The sequence below is a fragment of the Stenella coeruleoalba genome (genome assembly GCF_951394435.1).
Source record: "Stenella coeruleoalba genome assembly, chromosome: 3".
Lineage (NCBI taxonomy): Eukaryota > Metazoa > Chordata > Mammalia > Artiodactyla > Delphinidae > Stenella > Stenella coeruleoalba.
The window spans coordinates 144,161,106-144,181,420 of record NC_137148.1 but is presented as its reverse complement, the minus strand read 5'-3'; the positions used below and the strand labels follow the sequence as shown (position 1 = coordinate 144,181,420).

Sequence of the window (20,315 nt, the reverse complement as noted above, 5' to 3'; positions counted from 1 at the left end):
CGGTGTCTGCCCACTAGATGCTAGCAGCATCCTGACCTTGAGTTGTGACAACCAAAAATGTCTCCATCCTTTACCTCACGTCTCTTGGGGGAGAGGAGCAAAGTCATCCCTGGTGAGAACCACAGGGATGACTTTGCTCCTCTCGTTAATGGCCACAGGGAAGGAAAGGTTAGAAGGATGCAGAACTCCCAGCCCTACCACTTAGTAGTGTGACCTTGGGCATGGCCCTCACGCACATGGAGCCTCAGTTTCCTCCTCTGAGAAAACCTGGATAATGTCATCTTGCCCGGCCCACGTTCACAGAGCTGTGAGGAAATGTCAAATGGGATAAGGATGGAACATCAGGTGGGGAACTAGGGAGCACCAGGCAAATGTGAGGAGTTAGAATACTTCCATCCTTGGGAGCTTCCTAGCTGATCCAGGCCCTACACACAGGTTCGTTCTGATGGGGGACGATGGGAGTAAAAAAGCCAAGGGTAACGGTGTCGTTTTCTGAAGGTCAGACAAATCAGAGGTGGTGGGGAGCCCAGCCCTCTGGGGAAGGAGGGCTGTGCTGTGGAAAAGGTTCTGAAGGGCAGAGAGAAAATTTAACTGCTTCACACTTTCATCAAAGGCTAGGGCCGAGGTTTCAGTTCCCGGGGAAGAAAAGGAAGTTTTACAGGCTACGGGAACACCACAAACCCATTATTTCAGGATGAGAAACCACTCGTAGGCATTCCTTTCTGGTTTCCTGCTAGAGGCCAAAGTGTCCTGGGCTAAAAATAACCTGACTGGGGAATCACAGGTTGCCATCCTGGCCTCATTGTCGGGGCCTGTGAGCAGGGGAGTGGGTTGGTAGGGGGTGGGGGGAAGATGCGGTCTCAGCTCGGCCCTCCCCCTTCCGTTATTTCAGCCTCCTCCGTGTGGGGAAGACAAAGCCCCAGTTATGTCTTCCCACTAAAAATAGCCTGTCTGTTCCTTTCGAGGACTTGGGCCTGGGCGAGCCCACCCGGTCGGCTAAGACTGGTCTCAGATTTAGTTTGAAAAATTAGTCTACAGGGAGCTTTTTCCCAGCAGAGCCGAGTGTCTGGGACCGGAGGTGGCCCTGCCCCAAATGGGAAAGGGGTGCGGGGGAGACGCGGTTTGCTTGAACAGGGCTGGGGGCTCTGGGGAAGGGTCTGTGCCCGGCTGTCCTCTGCCAACGGGGGGAGGGTGGCTTTGAATCCTCAGGAAGGGACAGACGTGGTCTGTCTGCCGGGCCTCGGCCTCCTCAGGCGCCTTCTACCTGATGGCTCCCGGCGGCCTTAGCAACCCAGCCTCTGGAATCTGGCTCCAGAGAGTAGCCGGGAGAAGGAACACTCTTAGGACTAGGGAGCGGGGGAGGAGAACAAAGGGTTACCATTATGCACCCAGTGAATGAATCTTTTTTTTTTTTTTTTTTTAAGGGAGAGAAAAGTTGCGTGGTTGGTGGGAAGGAGAGGGTGTGTTTTAGGATTTCCAAATTACACAGCTGTCCTTTCTCGCAGCACTTGAGAGAGTCACACACCCGGCAGCCACAGGGCAGCCAGAGAGACGCAAGGCAAAGGCTCGGACGGCGGCCGACTCCTCTTGGACTTGTCCAGACAACCCTCACCTGGGCAGGGTGGCCCTGGGGACATGCAGAAAGATGCTGTCCTGCCCTCCTCCTCCCACGGGGCTGGTGGGCCTAGACTTCCCTGTTGATGAGGGCTCAGGGCAGCTGACAGGGCCAAATCCCAAGCTTTGGGCTTGAGTTTTCTTTTCAGGCTCCTCTACGAGGTATGCTTCAATCCTCAGCCACCTTTTTGCTTTTTAAAACTGGGTTTGCTGACCATGAAGTGAACAAAGGGATGAGTTTCAGCTTCCCCCAGGTTCTGAAAAGAGAGGAGGCCACGAAGTGACTGGGTCATCCCCCACTAGACACTGAAAAGGGTCCCAAGCGAGAGGGTAAGGGGCCTGATGTTTTCTGGGTCTGGGGAGGGGGTCATCTGGGATGATACCAGGCAGGGAGGTATTAACACACGAGCTTCAAAATCCAAGAGTCCCGGGTTCCAAACCAAGCTCTGACGCTCACAAGCTAGGGGGTCTCGCAGGTCTATTTTCAGCCCCATCAGTGAGGCAGAATAAAAACTGCTCTTAAAGGGAGTAGAGACGAGGAGACGGGTACACAAGCACATACCCAGCGCGGCCTTGAGCCCAGGGAGGACGCAGAGTTCATCTGAGTTCCTTCCCAAGCGCAGGCAGGCAAGTAGCTAGAGGTCACCACCCTCTTCCGCTCACTGGGCTCTCCCTATGTGCCAGGCAGAGTCACGCGCTCCATGTGGATTTTCCAATTCAATGTTTACAATAACTTATTTTTCAGATAAAGAAACAGGAGCTCAAGGGGGTTAAGCCACTTTTCCACGTTCCCAGGGAACTGAGATTTGAACCTGGGCCATCTGTCCCTTGCGGCAACATCCCTAACCCTCTCTGCCAAGGTGCCCATTAAAGCAGAATGGTTTCACTTCTTCCACAGTGAACACGGGGCCGGCTTCCGGCCAGGAGTGTGGGTAGCCAGAGCCGCGATGCAGTCTTATCTGGGCCCCATATCAAACGGGCGGGCGAGGGAAGGGGAAAGAAAGGAGGCTTGTCTTTGGGGTTTCAGCGTCAGCTTACCAAGCAACAAGAATTTTCAATGCTGCTGCAGGGTGACAAAGTGGTAAAACAGGTTTGTGGTGGCTCGGAGGATAATGGGAAGTGTTTTAACCCGAAGCTCCAGAGGATCCCAGAGTGGGGAGTGGGGAGGCGGGAGAGGAAAGGGAAGGGCACCTGCGCTGAGAGTGAGTAGCCCTTAAACTATGTGCTCAGAAGCTGCTCCACTAAAGAATTTTCTGAAGTCACAGTACTGCCCTCAACTGTCCTTGGCACCACTGGTGATTACGAAGAAGCGTAAAGCACGGCCCCTTGTCCTAATGAGACCAGGACCCGGTTTGAGAGACGGGATTGGCATATGTATATATACCTACCGAAATAACATATATCTATGTAAACACAAATATATAAACACAAAGCCATAATACAGAACACAAAAAGGTACTCTACACAATCTATAATCCAAAGCCATACTTCCTTCTACCCTGTGTTCTGGGATAGTTGTGATAACTCACCCGGGCGGGGGTGGGGGTGGGGGTGGGGCGGGGTTTGGGGAGTGGGGAGACGTGAATAAGAACCAACCGGCCCCTCGACTGGTGGTCACAGTTCGCTCGATTAATTGGACTTGGAGACAGACACCCAAAGGCTCGGGGCTGTGGCCACAGAGTGGTGAAGAGTGGACTGAGGTCCAGGGAATGAGGTAAAGGTACAGTCAGGGCTTCCCTGGTGACACAGTGGTTGAGAGTCCGCCTGCCGATGCAGGGGACGCGGGTTCGTGCCCCCCCCACCCCGGTCTGGGAGGATCCCACGTGCCGCGGAGCGGCTGGGCCTGTGAGCCATGGCCGCTGAGCCTGCACGTCCGGAGCCCGTGCTCCGCAACGGGAGAGGCCACAACAGGGAGAGGCCCGCGTACAGCCAAAAAAAAAAAGGTACAGTCAGGGAGAGTGAAACAGCAAGTGTCTACAGAAGCTGCTGTCTGCACAGAGGTGGCCTCTCTGGGAATCCAAGTGGACGTCCCTTAGAACAGAGAAACCTACTGGCTGTACTCCTTGGAGCTCCTACGAGGGCTACCAGGCACCTCTGTAATGACCATCCCGTAAGCCCATCAGATGTACTGAACATGACTCAACGCACAAGTCTCGATGATCCCCGTGGTTAACAATGACAATAAGCTAACTCTTAGGGGCACTGACTATGTGCCCATCTATACAATGGGGTCAGCTAAAAGAGCACTGCTTATAGAGTTGTGATGAGGTCACCCGTGCAGAAACACTGAAAGTCCTCCCTGGCACAGAGTATCTGCTCAACAAGTCTTAGCTAGTATGATCATGAGAGTGACAATGAAGACATCTTCTCTAAGGAAACAACAGAGCTATATACTTGCTTGGCTGCAAGTCAGCTTCTAAAAGTGAAAATTACATTTGGTCAAAGTTCTGGAAACCCCTGCAATCACCCATAAGCACAGCATGCACGGCATGGTGCCCACTCTCCTAATAATTCGTTTGTTGTGGAAGAGATCCTTGTTCCTTCTGGGGAGCTCACTAGCGGAAGTCGTTGCTCACTTTTAGGGGCCATGGAAAGAGGCGGTTTTGTTTGTGTGCGTATCAGACTCTCCCGGATCTACTGGAGGGGATGAGACTGCTGCACAGAAATGCCCAACGACGCTTGTTTCTATGACCGGCTGGCAAAACTCAACTGAATGGAACAGACTTTAACGGCTTCGGGAATTCAGAGGACGATGAGAACCAGGTGGTCTGAAATGATTCCCCTTTTCCCTTTCCAAACCTCCATGTTGGGTGACAGTAAATGCCAGTGGAATAGAACTGGAATCGAATGATTAGAGAGCCCCATTTCCAGGAGGATGGAGAGAGACTGAAGGGGAGGGGGACAGAGAGGACAGGAGGGGAGCACGGCTTGGGGGCAATCCCCATGCCCCACACCGCAGGGTGGACTTACTTCTTCAGTGTCTGAAAGCCACGCTCTTTGAACTGTAGCTCCTGCTGGAGGTGAGCCATCTCTCTCTTCAGCTTGTTAACCTGGATGGCAGAAGACCACACACGGGGCTGGGTCAGAGGTTGGTATCAATCCAGAGTTCCCCACTGCCCCTGCATAATGATCAGGTCAACATCCCTCGGGCCCCCCTCACTGATGTCGCCTGGGTCTCAGCAGCTGCACATTCGGTTGGCATCCCAGTCCAGCTGTCCTGCAGGTCATTCCTAGCTGCCCTTGCGCCAGAGAAACAGGCAGCGGACAGGAGCTGGCTAACCTCTTTCATGCCACCTCACCTCTGTGAGCCTCCCCTTCCTATTCTGACAGATGAGGAGAACAGCAATTTCCTGGGTCGTGCATTACTTAAAGCGGGCACTGGATATGCTAGTGCATGGAGGTAAGAGGCAACGTGGTAACTTTACAGGCAAGACACGGCCAGGGAGCCAGCTTCAGCCTGCAGGATTGCTTTGTTTGGCTTGCAGTGCTATTAAATTTTTAAAAATTAGTTGCTAATGATTAAATATTGAGATGTTTCATATACTTGGCCTAGATATACAGTTCTTTTCTAAAAATACTGGAAGATCTGCCAATGCGGAGCCTACATTCCAGCATGGCCATACGAGCGTAGGGCTGAAATCCCACTACCCCTTTAGACAGGGCCCACCCCCTAGGCTACACAGTCCCCACTGCTCCCTACTGCCCCACTGCCAGCCCCCGCCCCCCTTTCATGTGTTCTTGCAGGCATCTGAATTTGTAGGACCTATGTGAAGGTGCACTAAACCAGTGTTCACAACACTGACTTCACCTTGAGCAAGTCATTTGACGGCTGATCCTCCGTTTCCACATCAGTCAAGGGGGAATAAAAATATCTCTCCCCCTAAGGTAATCAGGAAGTAATCAAATACAGTACTGCAGAATAAGCAGTGGTTAGCAAGACAGCATCTTTTTTTTTTTTTTTAAGATCTTTTTGATGTGGACCATTTTTAAAGTCTTCATTGAATGTGTTACATTATTGCTTCTGTTTTATGTTTTCGGTTTCTCAGCCGCTAGGCATGTGGGATCTTAGCTCCCCGCCTAGGGATCAAACCCCGGCCACCCGCATCGGAAGGCGAAGTCGTAACCACTGGGCTGCCAGGGAAGTCCCAGCAAAATAGCTCCTTACACTAAAAACTTTAAAGTAAGCCTTGAGCCCCTGTGACCTTGGGCAAGTTACTTAGTCCCCCCCTAAGCCACTGTCGGCTCATCTTCAAAATGCAGATATTGACAGTGGCTACTTCGTGGGGCTGTCTCAAGGGCATGAGGTAGAACTCGTGAAGCATTTAGGGCTACTCCTGGCATAGAGTGAGTGCTTGAGAAACGGTGGCTGCTATCACCATCACTATTACAGAAACGACGGCTACTACTGCTACTATTGTCATTATTTAGAATCTTGTTAGTCAGCACTGGCTGCACTGCCTGGTTGAAGCATCTCCTCTGCTCTTGTGGGTGGGCTAGTAGCCTAAGGCTGCCTCAGTGACCCCCATCAATAGTATAAGCAAAGAGGACTTACCCGGGATTTTGCTGTGGCAATTTCAGCCTTCAGGATCTCAGGGTCATACTTAGAGCTGGATGACGAACCGGAGACCACTGCAAGGAAAAAGAAAAAAAAATCTTCTATAGAAGAAACACATTTTGGTCAAGTTGGCTTATTTGGCCATCTAGGTAAACCCAGAAAGGAATGACGATTAGTGAGCAACCTGAATGTCCAACAAAGGGGAATCTGTCAAATAAATACGGTACACATATAAAACGGGGACTATACAACTTAAGTGATTTAAAACGATGGTGCTGAAGGATACTGAACATTTGGGAAATGTCCAAAACTTACTGTTATATAAAAACAATAATTTACAAAAAACCACAAAGAAGGAATAAGTTAAATTTGTAAAATATACAGTTAACAAATACACACACACACACACACACCTGGAAAAAGACCAGAGAGAAATATAACAAAAAGAGAATACTGCTATCTAGAGAGATTTGAATGATGAATAACATTCATTTTCGTCTTTGTATTTTTCTGTCTTTGCTACATTTTCTAACACAAACATACAATTTTTAATCAGAAGGAATTACTAAAAATATTTATTGCACTCTACAATATTAATGTACATTTGAAAAGGAAAATAAATTACCTGTAACACTATCACCCTAATACAATTACCTTCTCTCCAAGTTACCATCCAACGTTTATCTACAGTTCTATCATGTACAGTCATACCTCAGAGATACTATGGGTTTGGTTCCAGACCACCGTAATAAAGCGATTATCGCAATAAAGTGATTATTGCAATGAAGCGAGTCACACGAATTTTTTTGTTTTCCAGTGCCTAAAAGATCTATGTTTACACTATACTGCAGTCTATTAAGTGTGCAATAGCATTATGCCTAAAAAAAGTACATATCTTAATTAAAAAATACTTTATTGCTAAAGAATGCTAACCATCATCTGACGCCAGGTTGCCACAAACCTTCAGTTTGTAAAAACCACAATCTGTGAAGTGTCAATGAGGTATGCCTTTAGCTGTAATCTTACTGCGTTTTAAAAGCAGTATTTCTTTGTGTCTTGATAAAGGATTTTAAGGCTTACAAAAATGGACACAACAGAGTGATCCATTTAAAGTAAGGAAAATGAGGGCTTCCCTGGTGGCGCAGTGGTTGAGAGTCCGCCTGCCGATGCAGGGGACACGGGTTCGTGCCCCGGTCTGGGAAGATCCCGCATGCCGCGGAGCGGCTGGGCCCGTGAGCCATGGCCGCTGAGCCTGCGCGTCCGGAGCCTGTGCTCCGCAACGGGAGAGGCCACAGCAGTGAGAGGCCTGCGTACCGCAAAAAAAAAAAAAAAAGTAAGGAAAATGAGACAAGGGACAATGAAAGTGAGGAAGCCAGTGGCATGAGATTAGAGCTCACTGCATACCATGAGGTCCCACTTCCTGACCCGCGGCCACAGACCTGGCTCTGAGCTTTCTACCTGCTGATGTGAAGAGGAAAATCGGCCCCATGTAAGAGTCACTGTGTCTTTAAGGTAAACACAGCCCCACTGTTCAGGAAAGGGACAGTCATTCTTGGGAGACAGGCCAGAGAAGCGTTTCTCCCAAGTCCTTAATCCCATAGTCTGAGCAATTTCATCACCTCCCCTTTCCACTTAACATCACCTGCTGGGACCTGAATTTTTCTGAGGCTAGAGAGGCTTATTTGGAGATTGCTAGCAATTTTCAGTGTCTGGAGGTAGAAGGGACAGTCATGAAGGAGACGCTGCTCTGCTCTTTGGATTTGGTTAAAATACCTGAGTGGACCTTTTGATTATGCATAAGGAAAGTTAAAGTTAAAATGGAACACTGGGAAGTTTGGGAAACAAAACTGCCCTGCAGAGTAACTGACAAGTCATTCTGCACCATGGGTAGCATTACGTCTCTGCTGAGTTTGCAATGATGGTGGTGATGAAGAGAATGAGGATGAGGATGGAAGCCAGGCTTTACCAGAAGAGATGAGTGGCCAGAACACCTGAACAGGGAGGACCTCGGAGACCTCGTCGTGAGCATGGAACAGGGACTCCAGGCACATGTTTTATTTCCAATTTGAAGCTTTCATTTTCTGCACTCTGGTCTTTGCTGGACGTGGGGATCTCAGGGGAGGGACCTAGCTGGATCCACAGCTGGAGGCACTGACTTAAGCAAATTCCCCAGATAGGCACTTTTGGAAAAATTTTAAGGTAATTAACAATCGTTACCCACCTATTGGCAGCGCAAACATGGTAAAAAGACAAGAGGAGTCATCAGTGAGGAAATAAGATGGGGATACAGCTAAAATGGGGGGTGCCCGTTCCGTGAGCACCCCGTCCTGCTAAACACCCTGCTCATCGGTGCTGCTGGATGGGGGGTCTACACTAGGGGCAAGTGCTGAGGGGAGTTGTTAGCAGAATGGGAGAGCCTGTGAAGCATGGCAAGTCCTGGCCCTAAGAAGGAGAGGGTCGCCGTGGGGATCAGCGCTGCCAGGGCTGATTGTGGAAAGTGAGTGTGTTCCATGGGCACATTTAGAAACCTTCCAGGGAAGGGAACCCAAAAAAGAACAGACTCTGCCAACTGGGCCAGCAGGGGCTGGAATTATTACCCTCTGGAGAATCACTGTGAAATGCACTGTTTATACCCAAAGCTGCTGAAGTGGGATGTGGCCTGTTATTTTATTTTATTTTTTTGCGGTACGCGGGCCTCTCACTGTTGTGGCCTCTCCCGTTGCGGAGCACAGGCTCCGGACGCGCAGGCTCAGCAGCCATGGCTCACGGGCCCAGCCGCTCTGCGGCATGTGGGATCTTCCCGGACCGGGGCACGAACCCGTGTCCCCTGCATTGGCAGGCGGACTCTCAACCACTGCGCCACCAGGGAAGCCCGTGGCCTGTTATTTTTTAAATAAACTTTTTGTTGAAGTGAAAAATACATGCGAGAATGGAAAAGTACACAAATCATGTGTGCAGCTTGATAAATTTTCACAAAAGAAACACACTCAAGTGACCAGCACCCCAATCAAGAAATAGGTCATCAGCTTCCTTTCTGTGTCCATGTCCCCTCACTAACCCACAGCAAAATAATTTTAAATTCAAACAGGTGTGCCTTCAAGGTGACACCTTTTTATAGGTTTAATTTTTAGTTTTTATTCAAGTTATATATGAACAGTTTAACAGTGTATATAAAATACTATATATTTTATACACCCAAGATTTGCTATAAAAAAAAGAGCATTCCCCAATCCGCTTATCTCACTCATGAAAAAGGAACTGTTTCAACAGGTTCAGCCAGTTTCTTGGGTGCCCACCCGTGTGAGTCTGTTAATATGCATGTTTCGCTGTTTCTTGATTTTTTTCAGTCTTAGGCATGATTTATTCACTTCTCTCTCTGGAGGATGGAGTGTTAGCTTCACTCCCTTTCTCGGCCCCTACCCCACACAGGACACGCCTCCCAGCTTCTCATCAGATAACTCTGGCGAGAGCAACCTTCAGTGTTTGCATTACTTTTACACTGCAAACACTATTCAGGGCCCAGGCATATAGCCAACTTTGCCTACTTTTTCTTTCCAGCACAGTTTTTGGGTTGTTTTTCCTAGAGTTAATAATGATCATTTTTATGCGTGCCTACTTTCCACAAATTTAACACTGATTCAGCTTCACACTTGGCCAGTTATCTAAATCTCCTCTCACAGAGTTCCTCTCTTGGGCTCTGTCTCGCAAGGCATGTGCCAGTGCACTCTCTCTGCACAGCTGGCATCCTGAGACCCCCCCCTCCTTGCCTCCTTCTCTCCTCCTCCCTAAATACCATGTTTCCCCCTCTGTGACTACCCCCTCATTTTGGCAGAATATCACTTCCAGGAGCTTCCTGAGAAAGGACCCATGAAGGAAATAAACTTTTGGAAAACTTGCATGTCTAAAAAGATCGTTATTCTAGCCGGCCCTCGATTAAAGGTAGTCTTGCTGGATATAGACTTCTCGGTCGGAAATGAATTTCCTTAAAAGTGTGAATGCATTGCTCCATTGTCTTTTAGGTTTCTAGTGTTACTGTTGAGAAGCCTGGAGCTATTCTGAGTCCCGATCATTTTTGTGTGACCTGGTTTTCCTCTCTGAAAGCTTTTAGGGTCTTGAATCGTTCCCAGTGTTTGAAGTTGCACAATGATATGTCTTTGGTGTGAGTTAACTTTTATCCATTGTGTTGGGTGCTCACTGAGCCCTTTCAATCTAAAAACTCTCCTCCATCAGTTCTGGGAAATTTTTCTGCATTATGTCACTGATGCTTCTTCCCCTCTGTTTCTTCTGCTCTATCTGGAGCTTTTATTGCTCAGATAGAGTTCTTGGCCTGATGGTCTTTTTTTCCATCTCATTTTATTTTTGTTCTGCTTTTTAGAAAACTTTCTGCTTTACCTTCCAGGCTTCCTGTGGATTTTTCATTTCTACTCTCATAGTTTAATTTCCTAAGGCTCTTCTGTGTTCTCTGAAGACTCCTTTTTTTTTTTTTCTTAATAAAATGTAGCATCCTGTTTTAGTTGCATGGTTGTGTAGCTTCTCTCGATGTTTTCTTCTCCATGCATATTCCCTGTTTCCTACAAGGGCTCCCTATCACCACGTGTTTGTTTTAATCTCTATTGTTCATGTTAGAGGCTTTCCATGGATGTCTGGAATCTCAGCTGTCTGCTCACACTTAGGACTGGGGGCCCAAAAAGCTGGCTGGAGTGGAGCTTGTTGATCATGGGTTACATGATTGACTGTGGGTTATTTGGGATGTGATTTGGCTGGATTGTTTCATCTAGGAATCCTCACTGTCAGTGTCTTTACATCTTTTCTCTTCACATCTCTTTTCTCTGAGGAGAAGAGACTCCGATTCCCCACACTCTTCTACTGTCTAGCCCGCAGGGTAATAGCCTGGCACCCTTCTGGGAGTCAAGTGGTACAGGCAGGCTGGGGTCTCAATCCTCAAGTCCATGTTCACTTAATCACCATGTTTTCAGTATGATGCACCTCAAAAAAAGAAACCTCCAATGTTTCCCCACGTTGGGGATGAGCAGTGGCCTGGTGGTACTGATCTGGGAAGGAGATCTGGTGGTCTGTGTCTCAGGAACAACTCTCCTCCAATCTTCTTTCAGGCCCTCCTCACTTCACTTCCACGCTGAGACAGCCACTCCCTCCAATTCCCGAGGCTTTTGCACGTGCTCCAGGTAGACTAGAGGCCTGTTTTTTCCCTCACTATCAGCCCATTTTCTCTTTTCTCCACTCTATCAGACAGGCTGCCACCTGACCTTCTGCTTTCCAGCCTCCATATTTTACCGCTGTTCTCTTCTCTCCAAGTCTCCCTGTCCTTGTACATGTATGCCATAAAAATCTCTTATCTGATAGTTTCTTAGTTTCAGGAATGAGTGAAAGCACGTAGGTGGTTCAACTGGCATTTTTAGCTGCAAGGCTCCCAGTGATTGATTTTTCAAATGGGAAACCAAGGCCCGGAGGAGGAAGGAGCATGGTGAGGTCCCAAAGAACCCAGCTCTCCCAAGTTCTCATCTTTCAGAGGATGGAGGGACCCCAGTAGAGCCCCCAAACCTTAGAATTTGACTGGCTGACTTGGATTAAATGAAGAGAACTGGTTTTGAGGTCAGATACTCCTGGGTATAAAAGCTATTCCTGCCACTTTTTACCAGTGTGACCTTGGGGAAGATACTTTCCCTCTCTGGGCCTCAGTTTTATTTGTAAAATGGGAACAACAATACCTTGCAAGATTGTGTGTGCATGTGTGTGCGTGTGTGTGTGTGTGTGTGTGTATGTGTGTGTGTAGCAAGGTTACTTTAAACATAAGTAGAGTGCCGGCATATTGCCCTCCAGAAATTTAATAGGTGTACATTAAATGTGAGTTCTCTTCTCCTTCCCCACGGAGCTAGAGATTGCGCCAGAGATGACAACAAAGCCTCCATCCCCAGGGCAGGGCCCCACCTGCAGCCACAGCCCTACAGCAGCCAAGGCAAGGTGGCAAAACTCTCACAAGCCCCAGCAGATCATCTGAGTTAGAGGGAGGCATGTTACCTCACCGGTCTATCAACATGCTGGAGAGCTTGACTTGGAAGGCAAACCTGGCTTATAAAATCCAAAGAAAGTCATGAGGAGCCTTGGGTCATGCCTATTTCACTGGGATGCTTGGACTGGGCCATCCCTCACTGGTTTGCATCTTAGGACTAGTGATCCGAGATGACTCCTTCTTTAACATTCAAAATGATGGTGTCTTGGGACTTCCCTGGCGGTCCAGTGGTTAAGACCCCGAGCTTCCAATGTAGGAGACACAGGTTCGATCCCTGGTCAGGGAACTAAGATCCCACAGACACTGGAGACACGTCTCCAGACACTGCCCTAGGGGGGCAAAATTGCCCCCGGCCAAACACCACTGGTCTAGATAAACCACTTAGTGCAATTTCCTTAGAACATATTAATGGCTCAATAAATATTATCTTGACAGGAAATACATTTTGAGAATGTCAACTCTGGAGCTGGACTGCTGGGGTTCAAATCCAGGATATGTAACTTCCTAACTAGCCGTGTAACTTTGCACAAGTGATGCAGCTTCTCTCTGCCTCAAATTCTTCATCTATAAAATTGACATAATAATAGTATCACATTGAGGTGTTATGGGGCTTAATTTAGTTAAATACAAAGTATTTGGAATAGTAGTTGTCACATTCTTAAGCTCGCAATAAATAATAACAATATTTATTTGATATTATTAATTCATTGGCATTTGAAACGACAAAGATTTTTAACTGATCCCTGGAACCAATAAGAATAAATACATGATTCGTGGTAGGAATTGATACAGTCCTATCATATGACTTCGGATGCTACTAAATGCTCCATCAAGGTTCAAAAACACCATCATTTTGGTTTTTCTTTTTCTTTTTTTTTTTTTGGCCTCGCCACGCCAAAAAAGCCCTCCTCTACCTCTTTGAATCTGAGTTTCACGAGCAATATTAATATCTCCCTCCAGGGCTCTGGTAAGAATAATGCTATACACTGAATTGTGTTCCCCCCAAATTCATATGTTGAAGCCCTAATGCCTAATGTGATGGTATTTGGAGAAGGGGCCTTTGGGAGGTAATTAGGGTTAGATGAGGTCATGAGGGTGGGGCCCTCATGATGGGATTAGTGACCTTATAAGAAGAAACACCAGCAGCTTGCTGTTTCTCTTTCTCTCTCTGTGCCCCGTGAAGACACAGTGAGAAGTCAGGAAGAGGGGTCTCACCAGAACCCATCCATACTGACATCCTGACCTCAGACTTCCAGCCTCCAGAACTGTGGGAAAATAAATGTCTGTGTTGAAGCCACCCACTCTGTGGTATTTTGTTATGGCAGCCCCCAGCTGACTAAGATAGATTAAGTGCTAAAACCCTCATGATGATCTCTAGGACATTATTTGACCTAGAAATAGCTAATGAGTGTAATCCAGTTCTTTTCTATAATCTGAGGTTGTTTTTTTTTTCTTGAATTGCCAAGGAACGGGGCGGGGCTGGGACAGTGAATAAACCACTCACAGTCCTCCTCCCAGACCAAACTTCTCAAAGACAGGGGTAGTGTTTAAGGACCCAGCCAAGCCACGGACACCCTGACACTGTGGCCTAATGCTGGCCCTTTGGCCCACAATGCAGGTGTTGTTGGGACAGAAGGAACTTATATGTTTGCAACTTATCACCTCTTGCCAGCTGTAAGACCCTGGGCATGTTATTGGTCTTCTCTAGGCTGCAGATTCCTTATCTGTTACAGGAGGATATTAACTGTGCTTGACCATAGAACTGTTATGAGAATTAACTGAAATAACATATTTAGACTGTAGGCTAGCATGTAGTAAGCACTCATTAAACATAGGAAAGTATTAGTTATTAAAAAGAGTGGTAGGGGGCTTCCCTGGTGGCGCAGTGGTTGAGAGTCCACCTGCCGATGCGGGGGACGCGGGTTCGTGCCCCAGTCTGGGAAGATCCCACATGCCGTGGAGCGGCTGGGCCCGTGAGCCATGGCTGCGGAGCCTGCGTGTCCGGAGCCTGTGCTCCGCAACGGGAGAAGCCACAAGAGTGAGAGGCCCGTGTACCACAAAAAAAAAAAAAAAAAAAAACAGTGGTAGGGACTTCCCTGGTGGTCCAGTGGTAAAGAACCAGCCTTCCAATGCAGGGGACGTGGGTTCAATCCCTGGTTGGGGAACAAAGATCCCACATGCCGCAGGGCAACTAAGCCCATGCACCACAACTACTGAGCTCACACGCCTCAACTAGAGAGCCTGCGTGCCGCAAACTACAGAGCCCTTGCGTTCTGGAGCCCGCACGTCACAACTAGAGAGAGAAAACCCGCACACCACTGCTAGAGAGAAGCCTGTGCACCATGATGAAAGATTCCGCATGCCTGAACAAAGATCCCACGTGCTGACGCAGCCAAAAAAATAAAAAATAAGAGAAAATAAATATTAAAAAAATTTTTAATTTCTAAAAAGCTAAAAAAAAAGTGGTAAATTACCAAAAAAAAAAAACCCTCAACACATCAGAAAAGGTCAACGGGCTCCTCGAAAGCTACTGATCTGGCATCTCCCTATGCTGGGAATGAGGACTGGGGACCCTGCCATGCCTCTTCTCCTCCTGCAGAAACCAGGGAGACAGGAAATCTCCTCCACTCAGAAATACCGACAGCAGCGTATAAGCAGATGTACTGTGATATGTGTTATGAACAAAATAAACAGAGAGCCATTACAGAGGCTAATGCTGGGGAAGGGAGTCTGTGGATGGGGATGTCAGAAGCAAACCTCTCAGAGGACATGACCTGAAGGAAGAGACTGGAAGGGTGAGAAGGAGCCAGCTGTGCAAACAGACCAATAGAAAAGCTTCCTAGGCAGGGGAGCAGCAATTCAAAAGCCCCAAGGTGGAAAGGTGCGGGGCAGGCGAGGGGAGCACGATGTACGTACTCAGCGCATCTGGAGCCTAGTGAATGAGAGCCTGTGATGAGGTGGGAGTGGCCAGCAGGAGCCTGATCACGTGTGACTGTGTGGGCTATGGAAAGAGCAATGGGACAAAATACACATAACATAAAACTTACCACTTTAACCATTTTAAAATATACAGCTCAGGGGCATTAAAGACATTCGTACTGTTGTGCAGCCCTCACCACCATCCATCTCCAGAACTTTTTCATCTTCCCAAACTGAAACTATCCATTAACCAAGAACTCCCCACTGCCCCCAGCCACCGAAGGGCTTTCAATAAGAAGACAGGTAATAAGTCTGGCATTTTGAGCTGACAAATGAATGAACGGAAATGGAATGAAAATGGTAGATGAATCACTGCAAAGCACAAGTAGGAGCCGGAAAACAGTAGAGAGGGTGGTGGTTTGGACAAGGAGTGGAGATGAACGAAAATAGGTAGATCTGAGAAACGCTGAGAGGCAATAGAGGCAAGACTCAGTGTGGCCACTCCCTCCTCCCTGTAGTTGTGTTTGTGGGTGTCCTGGGGCGGGGGAGGTACTCACAGCTGACCTGGGAGCCCAGCTTGTGCTCCCAGACGGCGTGAAGCTGTTGATACTCCTGCTGCGCGAGCTCCAAGCGCTGCTGCTTCACCTGGTAGATCTCCTTTTGTGCACTCAGGGCCTCCTGGGCCACCACCAGGTAATCCTTCAGCATGTGCTCCTGCTCCCGCCGCCATTGTACCCGGGGATCCTCAATCTGAGTGGTTTCTAGAACAGACGCCAGACACCCTAGGTTAGCACCTCACAAATGTCTGTTGAGTTGGTGGCCTGTAGAATCTACTACCAGAAAACAAAAAGCATAATAAGTAGAAAATCACAATAAATGTGAATGGGTTAAACTTACTATTAAACAACAGAGACTCTTCCTTTGGATTAAGCAAACAAACACACACACACAAACCAGGATCAGTTTACAAACCTGAAGTCAGTCTGTCTGGGAACAGCCAGAGGAAGGGCCAGATATGAGGTCTAATCTAGACAGAGAGGCTCAACAACATTATAGACGCTTAAGATCATTCGTTTTGGCAAAGAGTAAAGGAAAGTAAAATAACTGATATTTCAGAGGATATGAAGAAATACTGTGTTGGAAATGTAAATTAGAACAGCCTTACTAGAAGGTTATCTGACCATGAAAATCAAGAGCCTTAAAACGTTAATACCCTTTGTCCAATAATTTCTCCTGTAGTAATTTATTATAAAAAGCAATAAATTCAGGCAAAAATGCATTTGTACAAAACCATAATAATCATCAAGCACTTATTTAATGTTTACTCTATGCCAAGCACTATTCTAATTACTTTATATCTATTTACTCCTCCAATCCTTACATTAACCCTACAGGGAAGATTCTTTTATTACCCCCATTAAACAAAAGAGAAAACTGAGACATAAAGAGGTTAAGTGACTTGCTCAAGGTCACACAGGAAATAACTGCTCAAATAAGTATGCTATATTTACATAATACACTAAAACAGCCATTAAAAATAATGTCTTCGAAAAAATTTTTAAAAAAACCAGAAAGGTGCTTATGATATAAAAGTGAGTAGAAGTACCGGGTGCAAAACTGCATGAATAATTTTGTATTTATCAAAATACATATATACATTCTCAAAAAGATTAGGAGGAAACTTAACAAATTATCAACAGCAGATATGTCTTGATGGTAGGATGCCTTTTCTTCATTCTTTTTTTATTTTTTAAAATTATGTGTACAATAAATATGTATAGTGATAACTTGGGAAAAAGTCAGAAGACAAAAAATTTTTTTAAAAAAGGGTAGCTGGCGGCTGAGCAGATGTCAAAGAGGTCAAAACCATGTCCAAGTACCAATGCCCGTTGACTGTCAACTCCTCAGTCATTTCCCAGTTGGTGGGTGGGGTAAGGGGCAACTAACACACCGGAAATTGTCTAATCACAGCCCTATGGTGAATCCAGCCTGTAGATAGGTTTTGCTTAGCCCAAAGAACTTTATTAATTTTGAACTGATTACTGGTATGTAAAAACAAGGAGATTTATACATTAAAATCCCGATGTCTGGTTTTTCTTGATCATTCAGAAGCTCTGGCCACTGTGGGTCCACAATTTATCTGCTTCATTCATTTATGTCATGTGTGTGGCTCCTGAGGGCTTTGAGTTTGTACCTCCTTTTGCAGTCCCTTTAGCTCTCAATCCTCCTGAATAGGCCCCAATGAGTATTTCCAATGAAAGAAAGAAGAGACGGGAAGAATAATCCAAGAGATAGCAGGGCCACGTTCTCATGCCTGCCAATAATCACTGTGTTACAATGGGCAGGTTGCTTGACCTCTCTGAGTCTACTTTTCTAATTATAAAAGAGGATAATGGGCCCTGCCTCACTGCTTCCCAGGAAGCTGTAGTGTACTTACACCCAGGTAAAGTAAACAAATGATGGTGAGAGTAAAGCCAAAACTATTCAATTCTTCAAGCTCTCCTCCTCCCTTTTTCTGGGAAAGAAAACAAGGTGTGAAGATGGCCAGCAGGGGCCAAAAAATTGCTTCCCACAAAGAAAGCTTTGCAACTCTTCAACCAAGTAAGATGGAGGAACACTTGCAAGAGAAGAAAAAAAGCGGGAGGAGAGAATTTACAAAGCTGGGCTGAAAGACTGTGGGGTCCCATTTCCCATCAGCAGATGTGGCTTCCCTCAGGGTTAGGGACTCCTGGGTTCCCCTCAGGGGTCCCGCATTTCTGGCTGACACGGGCCACAGAAAAGAAAAGAAACATGGCCAGGGTGAAGATGTTTTTTAAAGTTTGTCATATTTTTAAAAATTTACATTTTGGGGAAAAATATTGAAAAATACAAAAAAAGAAAAATCTCACAATTCCACCATTGCAAATTCGTAAAGTAAGAAATGAGAGTTTAAATCTCTCCAATCCTACCTCCTAGAGGTAACTGCCGTTAGGAGTCTCACACACTAACAGATATTGCCCTATGATTATATACAAACCTGTTTATACATACATAGCTACACACACAAATTTATTTTTAATGTAAAGTGGCCCATGTCATGTATATTGGTCTGCAATTTGCTTTCATCTCCAAATGATATATCATGTTCATTTTCCCTTGTAGGTACATAAAGATTTACCTCAATTTTTAATTTATCCTTTTTTTTTCATTTGTACCACTGTTTTTACTTATTCATTTTTACTTTTTACTTACCTCAATCATTTAAATGGTTGCATAGTACTCCATGGTATGGTGCTAAGATTTATTTATGATAGGGCTTGAGTGGTCTCCCAGACCACTACCAGGAAACATCCGGATTGTTTTCAGTTCTTTTGCTACCACAACCAATGCTGTAGTGAGGATTCTTAAAAGCATACTTCTATGAACGTGTGCTATTATTAATTCTGTAGTGTAAAAAGAGGAATTCCTTAAAAGAGGAACTACTGGGTCAGTGGGTATACACATCTTAAATTTTAACAGACACTAGCAAATTATCGTCCCAAAGGTTGTACCAATTTTTATCCTCACAGACAGTCTTATGAGACTGCCTTTTCCCCCAGACTCTCAGCAAAATTGCTTTAAAAAACAAACAAAAAAAAAAGGTTGGTACTTCATCCAGTACACTGGGTCCACTCAGCATATTATAATTAGCTATGGAGCTTCAAAAAACAAAAATAAAAACAAAAGCCTGAATTCTGCCCCCAGAACACTTAACATCAGAGTTTCCAAGCGTAGGGCCCAGGCATTGGCAGTTTTAAGCTTCGTCAGGTAACTGCTGTGCAGCCCATGTCCAAGAACGCCTGTTTGCATAGTAGAATCACTGGGGGAAATTTTTTAAATCCCGATGCTCAGACCCCACCCCTGGACCAATTAAATCAGGATCTCTGGGGGTGGGAAGGAGGCAATGGTGACCCGCAAAGCTCCCCAAACAATTTCAACATATCACCTGCTAAGAGGTGACAACACAGGTGCACTGAGCAGTCACTGAAGATGGCAGGCAAGGCTGGCAGGTGCGATGCTGGGCTCCAGATAGAATCACCTGCCAGAGGGCTAGGTGAAATGCTGGGTCCCTGACAACTGCCCTGGGGCACCCCTGGATGGATCCTCCCCATGGTGCTCTGGGTTTAATCTGAGAGCGGCGCCCTCCCTTTGGAGGCCGCGCTCCTTGGAGTATAAAAGCACGTGAGAGGCTTAATTGAAGGCTGGCTTGGCTACCATTTTTGATGACCCAGGCTTTCTTCTGTAGCACAAACCAACACGGAGAGATGGATGCACAGGCAGACAAACACAACCCACAACCCCACACCAGAACACTGGTTTCAACCTGGTTGCCTGTTGGAAATTACCCCAGAGATTTCCATTTAATTGGTCTGCAGTATTAAAGGGGGCATCAATACACTGTTTAAATCACCTTTATTAAGGCGTAATTTAAATACAATGAAGCGCAATCATCTAAAGTGTAGACTTGGATATGTTTTGACAAACGCGTACACCATAAACTACCGCTTGTTATCAATGTGTAAATGGTTCCTTTACCCTGCAGTCCTGTGTCAGTCACTTCCACCCACTTCCTCCCTCCGGTTCTGTCTTAGAACTTCATGACAATGGAATCAAGCAGTATGTGCTCTTTGGATCTCACCTCCTTCACTTGGCATAAGGCTTTTGAGACTCATTTAGGTTGTATCAGTCGTCCATTTTTTGTTATTGTGGAATAACAGTCTATTGCATGAACACAGCATAACTCACTTTTTGATAAACTTTTGGGTTGCTGTTTGAGATTATTATGAATAAGGCTGTAATGAACATGCATGCACAAGTCTTTGCAATGTCTGCATTTTGCTTAGGTAAAACTATCTAGGGGTGGAACTGTTGGCTTGTGTGTTAATTATATGTTGAATTTTATAAGAAACTAAAAAACTGTTTTCCAAAATGGTTGTTCTGATCTACATCCTCACTAGTAGTGAATTAGAGTTCCAGTTCCTCCACCTCCTCACCAACCACTGGTACTGTCAATCCTTTTCATTTTAGTCATTACAGTGGGTGTATAGTCGTACCTCATTGTAGATTTAATTCCTATTTCCCTAATGACTGATTATGTAAAGCATATTTTTATGTGTTTCTTGGCCACTTGTATGTCTTCTTTAGTGAAGTGTCTATTTAAATCTTTTGCTCATACTTTTT

General features: G+C 46.2%; 1 protein-coding gene across 2 annotated transcripts in view; it reads right to left on the bottom strand.

Moving 5' to 3' along the window:
• Positions 1-20,315, bottom strand: part of WWC1 (WW and C2 domain containing 1) — a 152,180-nt gene that overhangs the window by 49,098 nt on the left and 82,767 nt on the right. For both annotated transcript variants that reach the window (XM_079917855.1, XM_079917856.1), the window contains exons 3-5: positions 15,674-15,877; positions 6,167-6,243; positions 4,585-4,664 (exon numbers count right to left, since the gene is read on the bottom strand). In XM_079917855.1, the coding sequence (XP_079773981.1) occupies positions 4,585-4,664; positions 6,167-6,243; positions 15,674-15,877 (361 nt within the window). The remainder of the gene's footprint in view (positions 1-4,584; positions 4,665-6,166; positions 6,244-15,673; positions 15,878-20,315) is intronic.